Source organism: Canis lupus, chromosome 5 (genome assembly GCF_048164855.1).
Source record: "Canis lupus baileyi chromosome 5, mCanLup2.hap1, whole genome shotgun sequence".
Taxonomy (NCBI): domain Eukaryota; kingdom Metazoa; phylum Chordata; class Mammalia; order Carnivora; family Canidae; genus Canis; species Canis lupus.
This window is the reverse complement of record NC_132842.1, coordinates 2,062,140-2,084,956: the sequence shown is the minus strand read 5'-3', so window position 1 is coordinate 2,084,956 and position 22,817 is coordinate 2,062,140. Positions and strand designations below refer to the sequence as shown.

At 35.4% G+C, this 22,817-nt stretch overlaps 1 protein-coding gene across 31 annotated transcripts in view; it reads left to right on the top strand.

Annotated features, from left to right (window-relative positions):
• Positions 1 to 22,817, top strand: part of PARD3 (par-3 family cell polarity regulator) — a 649,441-nt gene that overhangs the window by 297,666 nt on the left and 328,958 nt on the right. For all 31 annotated transcript variants that reach the window (XR_012030741.1, XM_072825188.1, XM_072825191.1 and 28 more), the window contains one exon: positions 5,046 to 5,224. Coding sequence is in view for 30 of the 31 variants with exons in the window: in XM_072825188.1 (XP_072681289.1) it covers positions 5,046 to 5,224 (179 nt within the window). In the remaining variant the exon portion in view is untranslated. The remainder of the gene's footprint in view (positions 1 to 5,045; positions 5,225 to 22,817) is intronic.

Below are 22,817 nucleotides of genomic sequence, written 5' to 3'. Positions count from 1 at the left end.
TGTAACTGCATATTATTTTTAGATTTGATTAAATACCTCACCGGCTTATGCCTATCTTCTTGGAAAAGGTTTATTCATTGCCTTGAGTGGTTAAATAATTTAGAAATTACTAGAAGAATGAAAGAAGAGAAGCGAATGGGAAAGCTGATTAGGAGTAGGGATGTGCTATTTAACAGTTAAAAATGTATGTATCTGCCATTTTAGTATTTGCTCTAATTCATTATTAGATTTGCCATTTTCCACTTATTTAAAAGGGACCTTACCTAGAGAGGGAAATCAATATTTACAGTGCATTAAGTGACACAGAGAATTTGAAATCTTGTGATGAGGGTTTATTGCACTCTTCAAAGGAATGCACACATCAAACAGTCTTCACTATCGTCCTGGACCCAGTGACATCGCATCAGTCCCTCTGTGCTCCAGCCAGCAGCTTAATTATTGAAGATCCTCGTCTTTGAATTTTCTTTTTAATATTTCAGAGGATATACTTAGAAATCTATATACTAAATAAATCAGAAGATTACAAGGAAAGTTTTATTATCATGTTTGTAAATGCATTGATTTTCCTAAAATTGAGCATGAGGAATTATAATAATAATGACCAAATTACCTTAAACAAGAAGCTTCTATTATTTCTAATTACTGTAAAGAACACAGATTACATCAGATTATTAGAATGGTGAAATAGGCCATGGGCAAACCATAGAGGAAAAAGCTATATTTGGGGCAGCCCCGGTGGCACAGCGGTTTAGTGCCGCCTGTAGCCCGGGGCGTGATCCTGGAGACCCTGGATCAAGTCACACGTCAGGCTGTCTGCATGGAGCCTGCTTCTCCCTCTGCCTGTGTCTCTGCCTCTCATTCTCACTCTGTGTCTCTATGAATAAATAAATAAAATCTTAAAAAAAAAAAGCTGTATTTGTATTATATTCTTCTGAGGCCAAGACAAAATAGCATTCTTTGTTCAATGTATGTTTTATCAGGACCGTGAAAGATGGGAAACCTGTCAGATGGACCAGGCAGTTGTGTTTCATGATTCATTCTGTTGAGAAGGTCAGATGTTTATAGTGATCTCCTTTAGAATCAGGTTCAACTTGTCTAAAGACCACATGCCATTTGTGGCTACTTCTACACCATTACCTACAACTCGTGTATTTTTGTTCTCCTATGTTGCTTGTAATACTTTCACCCGTTTAGAGGCACCTGACAGTGGCTTTTGATACTACTTTGAAATACTTTTATATTTTTTCTGTTTCATTTTTTATAAATTGTTATATGTTCTGTTAGGATGAGGTTTGGTAGGTGGTCACTAATACGGTGTATAAACACATGTAGAGTCACAAATTTTTTTTTTAGCATGAAAAATTTCTGACCCCAATAGTGCAGTCTTTGTTTAGGCCTGAAGAGGGGAGTATTTGGAGGGACATGCCAGACTGCCCACCAGTCTAGACCAGAGGTTTGTTGTTGTTGTTTTTTTTAAAGAATTTATTTATTTATTCAGAGAGAGGGAGAGAGAGAGGCAGGCAGAGACACAGGCAGAGGGAGAAGCAGGCACAATGCAGGAAGCCCGAGGTGGGACTCGATCCCGGGTCTCCAGGATCACACCCTGGGTTGAAGGTGGTGCTAAACCGCTGAGCCACCTGGGCTACCCTAGACCAGAGGTTTTTAATGTGTGGTCTTTGGGTCCTTGGGAACCATCATTTCAAGGAGGTTGTTAGGGCAAGAGTATTTTTCATAGTATTACCAGAATATATGTTGTGTTTTTCACTGGGTTGATAATCTGCACCAAGAGTGCTCAGGTACTAGGGGTAAAATGCAGGCCTCTTGACACAAATCAGGACATTGACACCAATGTATTCTTTACCCAACACATTCACACTTAAAAACACAAGCCATTTCCATCTGCTATCCTTGATAAAGCAGCAAAAATGATTGTTTTTATTAAGTACTGACCTTTTGAGTATGCAGTTTAATATTTTGTGTGATTAAAATGGTAGGTAGGCATAAAGTACTTGTGCATATTGAGGATCAGCGGTTGTCTTGAGAAAAATGTCTACGCACTAGTTTGCGTTGTAAGTGGAACAATATATTTTTGACTCTTTCTTTTTTTCTTTATAATTTTTTTTGGAAAAGGGACAGAAAACTGTGGTTCTTCAGACTTTGGTGTCTGGCAGAGTTTCTAGAAAATGAGTGAAGTGAATTGTTCTACATGGCAAATAACAGTTTTTATTGCCAAAGAAAACACGCAAGCCTTCTAGTGAATATTCTATTTTGGAAAACATAAATCCTCCTACCACCTAATGACTCTTTCTCAGGAAATGGGTAGTTATATTCACATATTTGATTTTCTTATATGAAGAAATATATCAACTTTTTTAAGAGCGGTATAAGCCAATGATATATTCCAAATAGCTAATGGTACAGAATTTTTTCATGAGTAAAAGATTCAAAGTGCAAGACAGACAAGTAGATTTTAATGTACAAAGAATGAGAAGCTTACATTCCATATTGCAGCAAACCTTTGAGAAGCTCTCATTTGTCAAATTTGGTGTGGTATCAATGAAGAGTATCTACAGTTCTGGAAAGATTATTAAAATACTATTCTAGCTAAATATTTATGGAGTTCTTTTTTTCTTTGTATACTTGTCATGTTGCAGCACATTGAAATTAGAAGCAGGGATGAGATCCAAATGTCATCTATCAAGCAAAATGTAAAACAATGCTACTCTCCCACTAAATCCCAGCTTTGTTTTGTAAAATAGAATTTTCTAAAATTCTGTTGTTTACATTAACATGTAATGGGTTTATTATTGTTAAGTTAAAAATGAATTAAGGAATAAATATTTAAATTGTTTTCATTTCCACTTCTAATTCGGTAAATATCCTTAGCTCTAACCCACACAAACAAAAGCTCTTCGGGGTCCTCAGTAAATTTTAGAGTTAAGTAATCCTGAGATCAAAATTTGAGAAGCACTGGTCTAGGCTGGACTCCTTTGGGGCATACTTTATTATCTTATACGTTGTTAAACGTTGTACTTCTGCTTAACCAGTAGGTTTTTCTTTCTTTAACATTTCTGAAATTGGGATGGCTTTTTAAATCTATATGTATAATGTAATCTTTCTTTATCTCTCCAATATCAGATCTTGCTAAATTAGATAAAATCAGTGTATGATTTCTCAGTGTATATAATTCTACTTAGAAAACAACAAAAATTTTTCCTTTTACAAAGATGAGAATACCATTTATATCTCCAAGTAGCTAGAAATGGAATTTGCTTTCTGGTGAATTGCTAATTAATAGCACTAATTTCATGATTAGGGTAGTGAGTCAGCACTGACCCAGGCGCCAGCATATTATTCCTGAGCTCCTCATGTCATCTTGCTGAGCCCCAGCTTACTCATCTACGAAGTGACTCACATGTGTCTCTGTTGTGACTAATGTAGAGGAAAAAAAGAGACTCTGATCATTCCAAGTTAAATCAGTGGTTCTAATACAAGCTTACTTAGGTGTGTGTGTGGAAACTGGATAAAGATGCCTTATAATTTTGAGGCAACCATAAAACCAAGAAGAAATTATAAACAATACAAATGCAAATTTCACCCTCAAGTGCGAGGTATTGCTGAGTCTGAATCACAGGCACCGTGAATGTAGACCAGTGCTGTGTGGCACGGGGTCTTTGTATTTGGACCTAGTGATGCTGCTGGTGTGCACTGGGATGATTCAGTTCTTTTCGATTCAGTGCATTGAATTGCAAGAAAACCTTGATTTCAAGATCATTATGGTATCATTTGGCATTCTTTTAAAAAGAGCACATTGTTTACTTTTTTAAATTGAGTTCTGTTCTTTCCTCAACGGCCTGGTACTCATATCACCTTCCTGAATGTGACAGTGGAGAGAAATGTCATGAGGCACTTTCAAATTGCATAAGGGTACTTGGTTACTAGGTAGTATGAGTGAAAGATCCAGGATATCACTAAAATGAAAATGGAATGAGATGAAAACAAAGTTTAATGTGTGAAGAACTGACAGAAAGGGCTGCCTAGTATCACATCTCCTGGGACGCCCTTCACGCTGCAGTGCCCCACATCTACCCAGAAGGGACAGCCCACAGGGTCTGCAGTCCTCGCTGTGATTTATCTCCCTTTTAATCTCCCCTTTCCCCCCACAATCTGCAATTTCAAGAGTTACAGATACAAAAGGTAAAAGGCTAGTTATTTTTGTCTGTTTCAGACTAACAGATTAACACAGTGATCATCTCCCATCAGAAGATGCATCTTGTATGCAATTATTTCTTCTGGGAAAAATTTTCAAAAGCAGGCATAGGAAGATAATTTGTCTATGCAAATCCAGTGAAATTAAATCGTTCCTGAATTTATTTTGGGGTTAAATGTACTTTTATGTGATTGTTTTATTGTGGTCATGATGAGCATCTCTGAGTAGTGCTTCTTTCAGACTTCCACACAGATGCACACATACACACTCACATGTGTATGCATGCGCACGCGAGCGTGCGCGCACACACACACACAAACTGAAATGTGCAGAGTTCCTTAACAACTAAATAATTAACTGCCCAGTAATTGGAAAGCAACAGAACTCATATCCAAGAGGTGGTATTATTATTGGCCAGAACTATTTTATTCTTTCCTCTCCTTTTTTTGCTTTTCTGCTTTTTTTTTTTTTAAAGATTTTATTTATTTATTCATAAGAGACACACAGAGAGAGAGGGGCAGAGACACAGGCAGAGGGAGAAGCAGGCTCCACGCAGAGAGCCTGACGTGTGGGACTCGATCCTGGGTCTCCAGGATCACGCCCTGGGCTGCAGGCGGCGCTAAACCGCTGCGCCACCGGGGCTGCCCTCTGCTAACATTTTTGATTTGATGAATCTGGAAGCAGTTTTATTATTGGAGAGGGAAGTCTTTTTTATAGTAAGAGCATTGTAGTATTAACACACATCTTTTGGATTTTGGATTTCACTACCTTTATCCTAACATGTCGTTTTCAGACATTACTTTTGAAAAAATATAATGCTTTTTTGTATTTATAGATATGCCTCTTCATGTCCGACGAAGCAGTGACCCGGCTTTAATTGGCCTTTCAACTTCCATCAGTGACACTAATTTTTCTTCTGAAGAGCCTTCACGGAAGAACCCCACACGTTGGTCAACAACAGCTGGCTTTCTGAAGCAAAACACTGCTGGCAGCCCTAAAACCTGTGACAGAAAGGTAACCATTTCTGTTCTGTGTCTTCGTATCAATGATGAATGTCAACTGCTGACTGGACCCCTTGCTTCTACCATATCTTTATGACAGCCCTTTGTCTGTGTGCTTGGCAACTTCTACATCAGAGCTTATTCCTATTTTATATTGCTTTGCATTTTATGACAAAATTCATGCCATATATTTATTTACGTATCCATTTTTTGAAAAGGTAATATACTTAGGATTAAAAATAAAAGCTTTCAACATGAAATATATACATGTAAAGTCCTCTCCCACTTTATCTCCAAGTCACCCTGTTTCTCTTCAGGGGCAATGCCCTTATTACCTTTTGTATGTTCTCACAAAGGTATTTGACACATGTGTAAGCAAATATTCATATTGGCTTATGAGGTACATTAAAGAAATTATAGCATTACAGCTCTTTCAGGATGAAAGTAGAATCCATCGTCTAATTACTCTTCTGAGGGATGCCTGAGTGGCTCAGTGGTTGAGCATCTGCCTTCAGCTCAGGTGCTGATCCCGGGGCCCTGGGATCGAGTCCCTCAAGGGGCTCCTTGTGGGGAGCCTGCTTCTCCTTCTGTCTATGTCTCTGCCTCCCTTTCTGTCTCTCTCATGAATAAATAAATAAAATCTTAAAAAAGATAATTACTCTTGATAATTTTTCCTTCCTATAGAAGGAAGTATCCTTCCTAGTCTTAATAAAATTTTCTTTGAGCTAATTTGTTTCAGTCCATGACCTAATTTATTTAGTCTGAAAAAATAAACTTTAGTCTACTCTTTCAATTTGTTTCTCAGTGCACTTTGTCGTATATTCCTGTAGAACCCTTATCATCCCATCTTGTCGTACCTCTAACCTTTTACTCAATGAGCTTTAAGCTCTGTTTGTCATTTTCACTGCTGAATCTATAGTCTCAGTAAACATCTATTGAATGAATTAATAAATATTTTTTTTCAACGCAGACCGTAATTGAGCACCATGTGTATTAAAGAATGTTGAACTATACTAATTACATATTAATATTAAAGTGAATATAGGTTGATATCTGCTTGCTTTATCCTTTGCCTCTATGTAGAAGTACCTATTTTACATTTTTTTAATTTGTTGCATTTCTATAAACTCTCCTTTGTAGTAGTTCATTTAAGGGGAAAAAAAACATAGAGCACCTAGAAAAGAATCTACTGGAGAAAACAGTGTATTTTCATCTCTGATTTTTTTGATTAGGAATTTAACTAAAGGCTCACTTTTCTGAAAGATTTCATTATGTATTTGATGAGGAATCACACTGGAGTATCTTCTCATTGAGATTGGCTTGTAATTTTAGAATATTTGATCATTAAGTAGATTATCCAGAGAAGCAGAATCCAATTTATGAATAAGCCTCATGATAGTTAATTGGTGTTCAGAATAGATTTAATTTACATGGGTATTTAGAAGTGGATAGACAAGTCAAGTTGGTAGTTAAAAAAAATGCATTATTTAAAAAGGTTTTCAGTAGTTTCAGGATAGTGGGTCAGAAGTCCTTGAGGTAATCAGGGTTTCTACTTTTTTTCATATCATAGGGATTTCCCCTGGTATGAATTTTACTTGGAAAAAAGTATATATACATTTTTTTAGTGTGGGTAGGGGATGTTGTAGAGGGAGAGGGAGAATCTTGAACAGGCTGCTCTATGCCTAGTGTGGGGCCTGACTCAGGGCTCAATCTCACAGCCCTGAGATCATGATCTGAATCAAAATCAAGAGTCAAAAAAAAAAAAAAAAAAAATCAAGAGTCAGATGCTTAACTGACTGAGCCACCCAGGTGCCCCTGAAAAATATTTTTAATGAATGTAGAATAACTCATGGTGGAGTATATTTGATCATTCTCTTATCTATTGTTGGACATTTATAAGTTTTCATTTTTTAACATTATAAGTGCTGTGAGACAAATTTGAATGTAGTTTTGCTTTAAAAATGGTTATTCATTCAATAAGCTTTTTCCTATGTCGAACAGTATTTAATGTAGCCAAATGCCCACACTTTTCTCATAGGAAAGACCTTGATTTACATACATATCTTCAGATGAAATCATATTCACATACAATGCACATAAAGAGTAATGTGTAATGAATGAATTTGTCCTTTGAATTATCTTTGGCTTTACTTTTCAGGTTCCCATTTCCTAAGCTTGCTATCAAAATTTTAAGCTGTTTGTTTGAAAATCTGAGAGATTCTCTTTTTTTGTGTGTGTATATCAGACTAAATGCTATCTTAATTTTCATTTATAAAACAGCATCCTGTATTTTAAATATTCAGAAAGGGTGCACGGAGGAAAGTATACTTGCTAATCAGTATTAACTTGATTTACTTCTCTTGAGGCCATGAGAACTTGCCTATACTGGGCAATTCCAAGATGTTATAAATTTTTATGAGTATGTAGTGGTTTAGGTTTTCTGTATAAATGCATGGAAATAAAAGAGAAGGATTCATAGTCTTGTGATGCATTGATCTCTGATAGTTAAAATAAGTTTACATTCTTGTATAACTAACTCATCAACATAGTTAAGGACCTCTGTCCTTCTAAGTTGATAAAGCAAAAACGGTTTTAGAATAATGTCACCAATCAGTTGAAATCTCTTAGTTTTGAACTAGCAGTTTAATTCTGGTATGTTAGAACACTACCATGTTTTACTTGTTCCTGTGGCTCAAAACCAAGATGAGAGGTGGAGTCTTCCCAGTTAATATAGTCATCCCACTATTAAATTTAGAGGGCAATGTAGACAGATTTTGGTGCAGCTAAACCAGGTGAGAGCTTACAGAGACCAAGGGTTCTGTGGGTTTCTGGGTTTTTTTTACAATTCTTCATACTTTAATTTGGAAGTGAGATGTAGAATAGAAGAGAGTCTTGGCTTTTTAAAAAGATCTTTGGAACATTGACTCACTCCTGTTTCCCAGCATTTTGTGGCTGACTGCCTTTTTCAACTCTTTTAGAGAACATTTTGTTCACACTTAGTATGAAAAGTATATTGCTAGAAAAGCATTTTCATTTGAGATTTTACACGTGCTTAATATTTCATCTTGGGAACGAGTATTTCAATCAGTGTGAATACTTAAATCATTTTACCACCTCTTTGGTCATCCTTATTAAGTCATTGTCCCGGCAAATAAAGTCTAACTAGTATGTGGAGAGCATATGACTCATTCCATCAAGAATAATGTAATGAGGCACTTATCAGAATCAGCCAACCATGAAGTTTCAAGGATAAAGTCTATGCATTATTTCATTGTGCATTGGTTGTAAGCCATTATTCCTTCCCACCAAAGACTGAGAACTGTTGCTTTTCTAAGTTATCTGCCCCTTTCTCTACCCCTGGCCCCGCCCAACCAAATAAAACTTAGATGGGTAGATAAAAACAAAAGTAGCATTAAGAACCTATTTTGACCTGTTAGGGAAAAGGGAAGAAAATGACAAGAGAGCATATTATATTAGCTTGAGTATCTTGTAAATTTTTATTATTTTTAAAAGTTCTTAAAAAGAGACCTTAGAATGTTTCCAAAACCCTGGATTTATTATTTCTCTTTGATTTAGTTGCTTGACATGTTTAGTATCTTTCCAATACTCCTTATTATATACAAGCTCTTGGAAGAGTTGCTATCTTAATTATGTCTTTGTTATCTCTCTCTGTTCCATTAGAAGAGTTACAAGATCTTTCTTCTAACTTAAAAAAATTTACATAAACATTTTTATAGTGTCTTTTAAGATTCCCCAAACAGTCTTTTCCTTATAATACTACTACCTGCTCTTTGCATTTATAAAGTAATGAAAAGTATAAAGAAGCAAGTAATTTGGAATTGTCTAGATGAGTAATATTGACAGTTTGGTGTATTAACTTGGGACTCTAGAGCAAAGCTCTGTATAGTTGGTGGCTGTCCTTATTACTAATGGGGATTCATCCAATGGCTATAGTTTACTTTCCTGCCTTTCCCCTAATTTTGTCTTATATTGAGAGCATTTTCCCCTCTCATAGATAGCTTGCATAATGTTCTTTTATGAACTGATTTTTTTTTGTAGTTGGTGTTTGTTCATTTTATTTGGTGATTTTCCTGTTGCTTGACATTTATACTTTGCCAGTTTTTTTCTGCTCTAATAAGTAACCTTTAGAAGTACCCTTCAGAAAAGATTCTTATATATTAATTTATGATGACATCTCTGATTATTTTCTTAGAACAGATTCTTGAAGTAGACTTATTTGACCAAGGAAGTGAGTATTTTTGAAGCTACTGATAATGATTTCTCTTAAATTTGCAACTAATAAAATGTAAAGTACTTTATGTTGTATAAAACACTGTGAGAAGTCCCAGATGGAGTGAGCTATGGGATGAGGGGGAGGATAAAGAAAACAAAGAAACAAGTGGTACTGTTTCCTGAGCTGTGGAACTTCCTGTCTTACTGTATAGTTTAATGGCTCCCATTTTGCTGGATTTTGGAATCACCTGTGAACTTTTATTTTTTTAAAGATTTATTTATTTATTTATTTATTTATTCATTCATTCATTCATTCATTCATTCATGAGAGAGAGAGAGACACACACACACACACACACACACACACACACACAGAGGCAAAGACATAGGCAGAAAGAGAAGCAGGCTCCCTGTGGAGAGCCCAATGGGGGACTCAATCCCAGACCCCAGGATCATGCCATCCTAAGCCAAAGGCAGATGCTCAACTGGTGAGCCACCCAGGCATCCCACCTGTGAACTTTTAAAAGACAAAATACACTTGTAACAATGCATTCATTTACCCATTTCAGGAGATTTGTGTGTTTACTTAAAGTACTTTGCTGATTTCAGAGCACAGTCTTTTTTTGAGACCTGAAGTCCAGCTGAAAAGGAAAAATGTGTTTATTTGGCTGTTAAGAGAGGGTAAATAAGAGTATTATGGTTATATTGAGATGTCTTCTTTTTTAGGCTGATTTTTCTATCATAGCAGAATAGAATCTGAAACATTTACCATATTTGGTTTTGTGATATTTCACTTCTCACACTTAGATTACTCAAATTTATCATTTTCAATTGTAAGTCAATTAAAATGAGGGTTTTTTTTTTTTTGAAATAAAAGTTTTACAACTGGTTGAGATATTGGATCCTATGTATCATGTCAATGCCAAACTAGAATAGGACATACCTTTTCAAAACAGAAGCCATGATACAAAGAATGTACCTCTCTGTTGTTCCTTGGTATATTGCCCTCCCCCAATATTAGTTTAAAGTGCATTGGAATACATCAGGTCAAGACACCATAGTCCCATGATCATGTGTGAGGTTACCTATGCTAATTGAGACACAAGGAGCCTCCAGAAAATGCCTCCTCCTTGTTTTATTCAGTCAGAGAACTTTGGCAGTTGCTGTGCTGACAGTATATTAGCAGTTAACATTGGCTCCTACTTCATGGTACTCTCAAATAGCTGCTGGCTTGCTCATTCATTCATTCATTCATTCTTTTTATAGAGTTGTAGTCTGTGTTTACTTGTTTGTTTGCTTCTGCAATCCCTTTCTCAACCATTTGGCTTCTGAGTCTCTGCTTCTGCTTCACAATGGAGTTGGATAAGGCCAATGGAGTTGGATACTGGTAGATTCGAGTATGCTATTTTATTTTTAAGCTAGTATGTTTGACCAGTTGGCTATTGAAAAACATTGTCTATCTTTTGTTATTTACGACCCAATTGTAGATGCTAGCTAGTTACAGTAATAATCTAAAAACCTCAGAAGATGAGCTAAGATCATTCCCTAAAACCACATGTTTCCTCTGTGAGAGATCTATAGCTGTGTTTAATTTTCTGGGGCATTAGCTTCAAGGGAGATCCAGCTGAGACTTAGATGTTAGACTATTCTGCTGCAGCATTTGTATTTCCTGCTAAAGGCCTTTGAAACTATAAATTTCACCCTTCTATTTTGCATATTAAAAGATCTTCATTTGAATGCAGTATAGTTGTATGCTTTTAGTAAGTGATGGTTATAATCGTTTCTACAATAGGCCGGCTTCAACTGCCAAGCTCACCTAGTCGGAGTTGTTAATAACCTAGTCTCATCTATTTCTGTGCCACATGTAGGGATATAATCTGTCTTCACTTTGCTTTGAGTATTATAATTTGTGTTCAAAGACATAAAATCCTAAGGTGCTATTGAGAACACTTTTTCTGCCTGGATGTGGTATTTTTAGAGTTCACAAACCACTCTAGAAATATAAACCAAAATAATGTCAGAAACTTTATTGAGCATCCTCAAAGTTCCAGAGAGTTGTGAGGGAAATGAGTATGTTACACCTGTTTTTCTTGACTTGGGGGAGAGAACTGGGAAATGACATTGATTATATTGAACAAATGTTGGCATAACTTTTTTACACTTAAAATATTTTGGCCTTACCTTTTTTAGCTTGGTTTTTCTTTTTAATTTTTGATGTTTTAGCTTATAAACCTATTCCGGTCAAGATACAAAGTTTTTTTTTTTTTTTTTTTTAAGTTACAAAGTTAGATGTAATCACTTCATGGCCTGTTGTTAACAAGGAAAGTAGAAGATGGGAGTGCTCAGGACTAGAGCAACCTGCTGCTTGTGTTCTAGCTGCGCTAGCAACCTTGGTTTTGATTGGCATATATTCTGGGTGCCATTGTGGGGTCTGGTCTGCCTCTGCCAGAAGTGCACGTCAGTCCAGGTGTTTTTACACTGTATGGGTAGAGGTGGTTTCCATCTGTCCCATCTCTAAACTATATCTGTTTTTGAGGTTTTGGGTATTTTCATGTGATCATAGCCAGGTTGTTTTGAGTACTTCTTGCCAGATTCTGTGCTTGGTGTGTTACATGTTATATCTCTTCTAACACCTCCTCTAACGTATAAGTATTATTGGTACTCCCATTTTATTGATGGACAGGTAAAAACTCCAAGAGGTTAAATAGGTCACCTAATAGTTAAAGCAACTATGAAGTGATAAAGTTGTGATGTGAATCTAGATTTTCCAGCTTCAAATTCTGTGCTTTGGAGAAGTATGCCACCCACACCCCAACATATTTATAGACTTTGTACATCGCCCAATATTCATTTATCTAAAACATCTTTTAATTTTATGAAAGATTTATTTATTTATTTATTTATTTATTTATTTATTTATTTATTTATTTATTTATTTAATGCACACATGCCTGTGCCAGCCAGGGGTAGGGGCAGAGGGAGAGGAAGAAAGAGGATCCTGAGCTGACTCTGCTGAGCGCGGAGCCTATTGCACGGCTGATTCCCCAACCCTGAGGTCATGACCTTAGCCTATATCAAGAGTCAGACACTTAACTGACTGAGCCATGCAGGTGCCCCTGCCCGATGTTCATTTATTTGAATATTTTAAACTGTAAAATATTTCACAATAACTTTTTCATTTTTATCTCCTCTAATTATTCCTATTATATAATTAAGACATGGATATAAGAATAATGAGCACGTGTTTATTATTAGAACTGGCGTCTTTTTTTAAAACCTCACCAAGACTATATTATATCTTAACATCTTCATCTTAAGTAAAAATATGTTGGCTTCATTAATACCTGTACTAATAATCTGATTATGTTAACTAATCTCCATTTCTGTCTCTTTTTTGAGAGTTTTTGTGTGTGTGTGTGTTTGTCTATTTTCTCTAATCCTTGTCATTGATATTCTTATTGAGGGTTTATATATTTGACCTTCTCCTTGATAGTTTATGTGCATTAATGACAGCAAAGTAAATAATGATATAGTTGGATTATAATCCAAGGACCGAAATAAATATCCAGAAGACTGGAGTGTTACTAATAAATGATTAAATAAAAAGGAAATGGGAGAAAAGGGACAAATTTTCTTACAGAAGAATTCTAAATAGTATATGTAGTATGTCCCCTTCCAGAAGGTGGGAAGTTTACCTCCTTCCTCTTGAGTTTTGGCTGTGCTTAATATTTGTTTCCAAAGAAAAGAGAAGGAATGTGAAAAATACTGAGTTTTATATTGGAGAAGTGATGGACTTACCCTCACCAAGTAATCAAGGTTGATTTCACCAGTGATAGGTCATGGCGATGTCATGAACCCTTGAGACGGTATGAGGGGTTGGGCATTTCACCTCAGTGCAGTTTTCCCCAAAACTCATAACCCTGGTGTAATCATAAGGAATCTTTTTTTTGGTACCTTATGAATATTCTTCAAGAATATTACGGTCATAAAAAACTAGGGAAGACTAAAAACTGTCTCAGGTCGGAGGAGATTTAAGGAGATATGAGAATTTAATATTGAGATTTTGGCCCAAAACCATGACAAAACAAAACAAAACAAAAATGGATGGATTGCAGTACGTCTGTTAGTGTAGTTAATTCATATTGCATATGTGTTGACTTCTTAGTTTGGGCAACTATACCAAGGTTATGTAGGATGTTAACATTGGAGGAAGTTGGTGAAGAGTACGTGGGAACTCTTTCTACTAATCTTGCAACTGTTCAGGAAGTCTAAACTTTTTCCATAACAAGAAATTTATTAAAACCCAGCTTTACAAGGTTCATTGTGTCACTGACATTTTGTGCAGAGAATCAAAGATAGCAGTTAACACACAGGTGACTAGAACAATAATAATAATAATAATATTCAGCCATAGATCTCTGTGAGCCCTTGGGCAGTCCGGGTCATTCTATGAGATATATTTTTCTCTTTGGTAATGAATTATAATGAAAGCTTTTCAACTGATTTTATTAAATACCAATTGATGGTCAGCACCCTTCCCCATGATAGGTCCAAATTTGAGAAATGCTTACCAATTTTAAACAGTCTGCATTCTCATGGCTGGGTACTCCTACTTGTGTCTTTAATTTTTATTGAGACATCCTGGTGCAATAGCTGTTTGGTTGTCACTTTATTCGGATCATTAACAGTTTTTGGAGTTTTAACAGGAATTACTCCAAATTTTCTGGAATCATGCTTTCTAAAGTTAGGATTTTCAGTTATAATTTGTGGACAAAAATTAGATTCCTGAAAAATTAATACCCAGCTTAGAGAACATGCTTTTTCTGCTGATGGGGCTGGGGAAAAGGAGATAATTCTTTAGAAGTTTGAGCTATCAATTTCTTTATGGTAAATGTTCTTCATGTCGAGATGGAACTCTCCAGTAAAGTCATTATTATTGTATGAGAAGCATAAATAGGATGGGATTATGGTAAGTGAAAATAATTTTTCTACATTTTCAAAAATCTGTGGGGATGATTTACCTGAGGAGGCAATTTCACAATTAAGGGGAAAACTTTAAGAAAGTCAAGTCGTTGACTGTACCTAAGGACTTGCACAGAAATTACTTGGTTGTTTTGCTAATCTACCCAGTTCATTGAAGTTATGATTGTGCACTGAAAAATATAAGGAAGTGCTAATATTTACATTGACAAGCCAGTTATATATGGTGCAAGTATCTTGACTTTCAAGTTTTAGTGATTTGTGTGTGTGTGTGTGTGTGTGTATTACTTTTAAGTTAAGGTGAAAACATTTAGATAAATATAAAAGATTTATGTTACACATTTGGATAATGTGTAAGACTGTAGATATATTGAAATCAGGCAACTACTGTAAGTATTTTACTTTCTCTCGTTCATTCCCTGGCATCTGTTCCCTTCTTCTCTTGGTGTTGTGCAAAATGCTATTGTTATTTATAATTTTAGTTTGGAGATATAAGTGTTTAGAGTTATATGTTTTTGAAAGAGAATGAAATGTGGATAGGTATTTCTTGCTGTCAAAATAAGAAATATGTAGCACTTTCTGAAATGTTTTAAAATTGTTTCAGTTTTAAATTTGTTTTTCAGAGTCAAGCAGCATTAGTCAAATGTTGCTCTTCATTTTTATTGTAGTTTTGGAAAATGAGGCAGGCTCTTCAAAATGTATCCTGATCTGAAATATTAATATTTTATTTTTTTTCTCATATACCTGGATTTGTTGAAAGAGTAGGGTAAGAAATGGTGGTTTGTTTTCTGTATTCCTTATACTTGCTGATTGTGGAATGTTGATGGTCATGTGGCAATTGGGTGCCCCGCGGGCCCCCCCCCCCCATTTTTTAAAGAAAGAGAAAAAAAGAGAAAATACAAATCCTAAGCGGGCTTCAAACTCCGCATGGAGCTGGATGGGGATCGATTCCACAACCCTGAGATCATGAGTGAAAATCAAGAGTCTGATGCTTCACCGGCTGAGCCACCCAGGTGCCCTGGTCATGTTGGTGTTTATGAAGTAGTGTGCAAGAAATAAAACAGGAGTTCCTGTTACTATGCTTTCCTTTTAGTTCTGTTCCTTAGTTCCTCAGAATCCAGATGGAGATAACATTTTTGTAATTTGAAAAAAATATTAAATTATCCTTCCAGGCTACTTTCTCCCTATGCTCTGATGAATGTTTTCATAGGATAAAGGAGATAATCCAGCTATATCTGGAGAGAGATTGTTTTAATTATAATCATTAAAAAGTTCAAAAAAGTTTTTTTATTGGGGCACCTGTGTGGCTCAGTTGGTTAAGTATCTGCCTTCTGCTCAGGTCATGATCCCAGGTTCCTGGGATTGAGTCCCACATCGGGCTCTCTCCCCAGCAGGCTCCTTCTCCCTCTCCCTCTGCTGCTCCCTCTGCTTGTGCTCTCTCTCTCTGTCAAATAAATAAAATCTTGAAAAAATATATTTATTTGAGAGAGAGTGAGGGAGAGAGAAAGCACACTGGAGCATGTATGATTTGGGGCAAAGGGAGTGAGTCTTCAAGCAGACTCCCTGCTGAGAGTGGACCTGACCTGGGGCTCTGTGTCACAACTTGTGAGATCACAACCTGAGCTGAAACCAAGAGTTAGTCGCTTAAGGGACTGAGCCACCCAGGTGCTGCAATTTAAAACCATTTTAGAGCAAACATTTCATTACTGATTATTCCTAAGACTATGCAGTATTTACCAACAAGCCAACCATCTCTCATGTAAGTATAATTTGTGATTTAAGGTTATATAATGGATTTGCCCTAGTTTATATGTAAGAACTCAGGAGATACTTTTCTGTTGGGAGGGGGCCATTGTGTAAGAATGGCTGGATATCAGAAATTATCATGATTATCTAGGTAAATTATGGGTCCTGGTTAGATAGATCATGGATTCTGATGACTCAGACATTGGGCATTGCAGTGGGTAGGTTCTGACCATGGGAACTGGTTAGTCATCTTTTCCATAGAGCGTTTGTAACTTCTCTCAATCTGTTTCTTTTTTTTTAGATAGTAAGAGGTTAGGCTGGATGTTCTCTCGTTTTCTCCTTCCAGATATTAAAATTCTGTATCTAAAGTTTTTCATGTCATTCTGAATTGTTGAGATGCATTAAAAACAATGGAAGAAATTTGTTCAAATAAATAACCTGAATAAGGTTGAGTTTTACTGATCTTTTTCCTCTTAGATTTCCTTTTCTGCTTCATGAACAGATCTGGTGGCTTCAGAGAAATCTGTGCTCTCATGGTCACTTCTGGAAAGATGGTCACCTCTGGAAACATGGCCTTTATAAGTTGACCAGCGTTTCTGTGAGATATTTGGCCAACCCATTTTCATATCGGATCCCTTTATGTTCATAGCCCAATGCAGATCCATGCCCTGGGGGTTATTTTTCTTACCTGATATTACAACCAAGGTACTGGTTAGTTGCAGATTGTGAGGAAAAGCTAAAATGTTATACTTCTGGTTTTGCCAACATATCAACCTGAAGGATTTGCTATGTGACAGGAAACTTACTTCCAAATTAATTGTAATTTTCAAATATGTATTCTCTGTAGAGAATTTCAAACAAGAATTATTTCCCCTGGCATTTTCAGCCTTCTTGAGTGTGCCGCTGATTTAAATGTAATTCTGTGATCTAGAAGCTATTGAACATGTGTTGTAAAGACTGGAAAAGACATGAGTTATTCAGATTTTTCAGGTCAGAATGAATTTTAAGAACAATACCTTTAACATTTTGAAGGAAAACACTAATAAAATTTGATGTACATTATAGGAGATTTGATTTCATTCATTAATAAAAATAAAATCATAAATTATTTTCAATTTTTGTTAGGAATTCCTGTTCAAAATTTAAATTCAGTTTAGAATAAAAATTAAAACAGAAATTTAAGAAGAAAATATGTATTAATGAAATTTGAGCTTCAGAGGTGCTCTGATAAATATTTTGGCATTCAAAATCTCTGTATTTTTATTTTTTTATTTTTAAATTTTTTAAAAGTTACAGTGTCAGTGTAATCAATGTCTGTCACAAACAGATGAGTCTACTCATACCACACTTTAGTAGACTATATAGCTATCACTAATGATACGTAGTCTACTAATAGAATTTTGTTTTGACAGACTTATATGGATATTTGACTTTCTTCTTTGTTTTATCATAGTTCTATTCAGAAGTAGGAGCAAATATATAAATACGTATTTTTTCTTTTGTCTCTTCTACTCATTTCAGTAATGATTAAGAATGTGGAAGAAAGCAGTTATCCAGAAGGAATATAGGGTGTGTATGTGTGTGTGTGTGTGTGTGTGTGTGTGTGTGTGTGTGTGTGTGTATGCAGGAATTACAGATATAATAGGCATAGCTAACATGGGGATGAATTTCCTGACCTCATATCAACAACATTGGGGCATTCCATGTAGGATATTCGTCACCATGGATTTCAAATAAAGCCTTTTCAGTTCATTACACTTCAAAATAGCCATGTGTCTAGGATAAGTGATGATAATGCTGTGTTTAGAATAAAATCCTGTGTTTCTTTATTTAAAAAAATATATTACTAGGCATATAGTTGGTTTAAATTGATAGAGACTACCAAACCTTCTGCCTTCATTTACAGATTGGTTATTGAATCTCTAATTTTTTTGTCTGAGTCAGTTTATTCCCAACTCCACATCTCTCTCTCTTTCTCTTTCCCTCTTTCTCATTTATTACCTAGAGGACAATTGGAAAAGTACTTTGACAAAAATCCTATTTACAGGCTATTTTATGGTTGTTATCTTGTGCTATGCTTTAGCCTTGGCATTGCTTCCAAGGTCATGCTCTGGTGCAGCCATTAGGAGGCACAAAAGGTAAACACTGGCCACAGAGACCAGAACGGGTCTGTTACATTGAATCAACAATATGATTACTGATAATTTTAGCAAGCTTCATGTAATTAAAAAAGAAATCTAAGCCATAATTACTAATTTCACTTCAGTCTTAAATTTCAGGTTAGACATCTGAAAATAGTTTCTTTTGTGTCTGTGTATGATTTCGTGGGGAAACGATAAAGCGGAAAATTGAGTTCTCTTTGCCTAGAATTACAGAGTTGAAAAATAATTGTAAATTTAAAATCTGAAAACTGCATAGGAATACTTGAAACCATAGGATGCAAAAAGGGTACAAAAGTTAAATTTATGTGCATTGAGTGTTCAAAATATGACACAATTTCTAAGTCGTCTTTAAAAAGATGTTTGGGGTTTTTGCATTGAAAAAATAGAACTGTAGTTGGGTTTCTTATGCTAACATAGAAATATCTGGTACTTTTGTAATGTTCATGAAATATTTCTGTATTTCTGCAACATAGGGATGTAGGCTTGCGAAGGAATCTGACCATCAGCTAATTAGCTGTTTCTGAGAGATAAAGCCTTGGAGTTGCAGTTTACTATGCCAGGAATAAGCTTTTATCCCAAGGCATTGGGTGGGTTCTGTGTGGTTTCTTTTTATTGAATTGTAATTGGCTTAGGGAGAGAGGGCAGTTACTTTCCCTACCATGGAAGAGATTTACTGCCTAACCAGGGTACTGCTACCAGGGAGCAGCAAATTAATATGCATTTCTCAGCCTGAGTGGCTTTTTGACACCTGATGATATGGCAGTACATTTAGATGATAAGGAAAATCCCTGATCACAGCAGGAACATCTGTTTTTTTCTGGCAAAAGGGAAAGCGAAGCTGTGTGGCTGTTTGGGACAGCTTCATGAGTGAAGGATTAAAATTGTAATTAAAAAGGAGAGCAATTCCTTATGGTATTTTTTCTTATAAAAATTTTTAGATAAAGTAGTAGTGGCTTTACTATAATATTATTGCTTGTCATTAGCAAATTTAATAATCATTAAGATGTTGCATATTGGTACTACTGGCAGATTTTTTAAGTCTAAAGAAAAAGATTTCTGTTTTTGCTTTGAAGTTTACTGGTACACGGAATGGAGGCATTAATTTGATCATAAAATGAAATAGATTTAAAGTCACATTCTCCAATTTTTTATATAAATATAGCTCTAACCTGTTGCAAAATTATTAATGGCAAAGATTTTTATTGGTTTGGTTTTTTTTCTCTAGGTTAGAAAATACAGGTTTTGCAAATACATTCAGCTTAAAAATGTTGACTTGTTTTGTAGCTGACAATAGTCCATGAAAAATGTAATCTTGCACATTAAGACTACCATGTTTTTAAAGTCATTTACAATGAAATAAATATTTTTAAGCTGGAAATAGTTTGTACTGTATACATTTCAATTGGAAATAGTGACTATCCAAGTGTATATTGTGAAGGAGAAATGATATTGCATGTTATGATGTTTATTGACATACTCACGTTATAAACACAGAATCACAACTTTATAAGACTACAGTCTTTGTGTTTTTTTTTTTTTTTTTTTTTAAGACTACAGTCTTTGAATTAACTTTAGATCAAGCTCAGGGTTATGAAGAAGAACATGGACAAAATGCTGGAAGTGCCTATATGATTCTGTCAACAAAGTGAAGTATATATTGCATAGTGATTAATAATATATTTTAGAAATTATTCACTCTTGTTAATGACTAAGGTTACTTAAGCTGGACTTTTCCTACATTATAAATTAATTATGAATTCATTATTGATGTTACTGGAACAATAGCCAATTAGGAGAACTTTTTTGTTAGGAGGGGTTTGTAGCAATTTTATTTTTCTTATCCTTTACTCGAATTTGATTCTACAAATATAAAATTGAAGAATTTTTCAGATGGAGTTCAAAAGAACAGATTTTTAAAAATCTTTAGCCCATATATCCTTTAATATGATTACTTTGTATGGCCAGCTACAGGAATTACCTGTCATAATTGATGTAAATGGAGAAATGTCACACTGCTTTTTAGATGCAATTGGAAGTAATCACATTATCCACAGACATTGTAGATTGTAGGTGTGACATTAAATTGAAATAGGCATATAACAGAGGTATACATCTTATAGTATAAATCTAAAAGTACAATCATTGTATTATAGTGAAAATGCATTTCGCTGATGTTTATAATGATGCATTCCCTTATTAATTTTTAAAACAACTTATAGGAATGTTCATTGAAAATTCTGGGATTCTGAACCATGGGAAAATAGGAAATAAAACACACATTAGAAGAAAAAGCCCTCCATGTTGGTATAGGCCACTGAGTTAAGTGCTTGAGTTTAAAGGTGAATGGTGATCTTCTGCCTCAGTCTCCCTGTAATAGTGGAAACAGCAATTTTAAAAATTAACTAAATTATAAGTTAGAACTATAATTATAAGTAAAATTAGAATATAGAGGTAACAAAAAGCATAACATTCTGATTTCTTTTTTTTTTTTTTTTAACATTCTGATTTCTATTGAAAGTCAGGAATATTTCTTAGAGAAGCATTGAAAAATGAAGAGTAATTTTACGGAAGAAATGTTCTTGGAGTCTAGGCTCAGAAAGATCTTAAGTGAAGGTGAATAGGCACACGGCACAGGTAGTGTGCATGTGTGCAGGTTTCTCTGGTCTACCTGCACTGTTTGTCTCACCTGTGATGTGCTCCCAACATACATTTTAGAAAAGTCCTCTGTAAGAAGTGGTGGAGAACATTGTTGGAGAGGTTAAGGCTGGAGCCAGCCTCCGGTGAGAAGGCTGCTGTGCTAGTTTCATATGAAACTCAAGTTGAAAGAGATAAAGACCATTATGAGTATTTTTCAGAAGGGTGCCAGGATTGATAGCGAAAGAGAGTTTCATTTTGGGTTTATCTGTTGACTTGGAGGTATCTTTGGGATGGCCTATTAGAGGTTTAGATTGTGAATTCAGGAAAAAGTTTAGTGTTGGTGACCCATGCCTACAAGTCATCAGGAGGGAGCTTTTGACATTATACACTTTTTGAGCTTGCCTCAGGAGACAGGACTGAGAGGCCGTATATAGACCTAATAAGGGCCATTTCAGGAAAGAAGAATAATGGTGGAGATTCAGAAGGAATCAAAAGAAAGTTCCAGTCACATTCTGGATTCTAGATGCCAAGGAAAGTGACAATTTTGTGTCAGCTGGTCTCTTCATTTTAAAGATATATTTTTCCCTTTCAAGTGGTATTTTATCACTATGTGAACATCCAGCTCACTATCAACTCTTCACCTAACAGTTTTAGCATCCATTGATTATCTTTGCCTGAATGAGTTATTTCATTAGGAGCTGAATGTGGTGATTTTTCTAAATCTTTTCATTATTCTGTTTCCATTACTTCGCATTCTTCTGAAAAGACAAGGTTCCCCTCATCGACTGGCACTGCTGGTTTCCCTGAAATATAGTTCCTACTGAAAAGGCAGAAAAGATTTTTAATACCTTCTATTTAATTATTCACTTTCAAAGTAAAGAGTTGGTATAATAATCAGCTCTAATAGTCGAAAGTGAATAAAGAAGCCAGGTCCTGAACCATCGTAGCAGCCCCAAGATCCTTGATATAAATATTGTGCTTGTGTTTCTCCACACTCCCAGTCCTTCTTCACTTTGTAGACAATTAAGATTCTGTCATTAATACATTATTTACCCTTTATGACTTATTTGAATTTCTTGACAGTAAGTCAGATAATTTTGCTTTGTTCTCAAGTTATACCCAAGTTTTAAGGCAGAGCTCTCAGTATTTTGAGATCCAGTGAGCTTTGATTTCTTTTTTTTAATTTATTTATTTATGATAGTCACAGAGAGAGAGAGAGAGAGGCAGAGACACAGGCAGAGGAAGAAGCAGGCTCCATGCACCGGGAGCCCGATGTGGGATTCGATCCCGGGTCTCCAGGATCGCGCCCTGGGCCAAAGGCAGGCGCCAAACTGCTGCACCACCCAGGGATCCCCAGCTTTGGTTTCTTATTGCTTTATTCTTTTCCTTAGACTTTGTGTCCTTTGCTTATTTTTCCACTTCCATGTTCTTGCAGTAAAGTCAGGCCCTAATTCTGGCTGTGGAGCAGCATCCTGACCTTACAGTGTTTTTCTTTTGCTTAGTGTTAGATGCTGTGTTACGGCTTTCTTGAATTGCAATAACCAGACATTTACACAGTTTAGTAAAATGTAAAAACTACTTGCTGCTAATGTTTAGTTTTGTAGAGGTTTTAATTTATTATCTTATATATTATTATTATATATTATATAATTATATATATAATTATTATATATTAAAAGAGAACTTATAAAGTTTCATACTGAAGTATATACTGGTAAATATTTATAGATTTCAAAAGATTTTTCATTCATCACATTATTGGCATAGTGTCAGGGCCATCAATACATTTTATCTTTTTTCTCTGATGGAATTCATGAAGGAGCAGAAAACAGTATCTTGGTCTGTTGC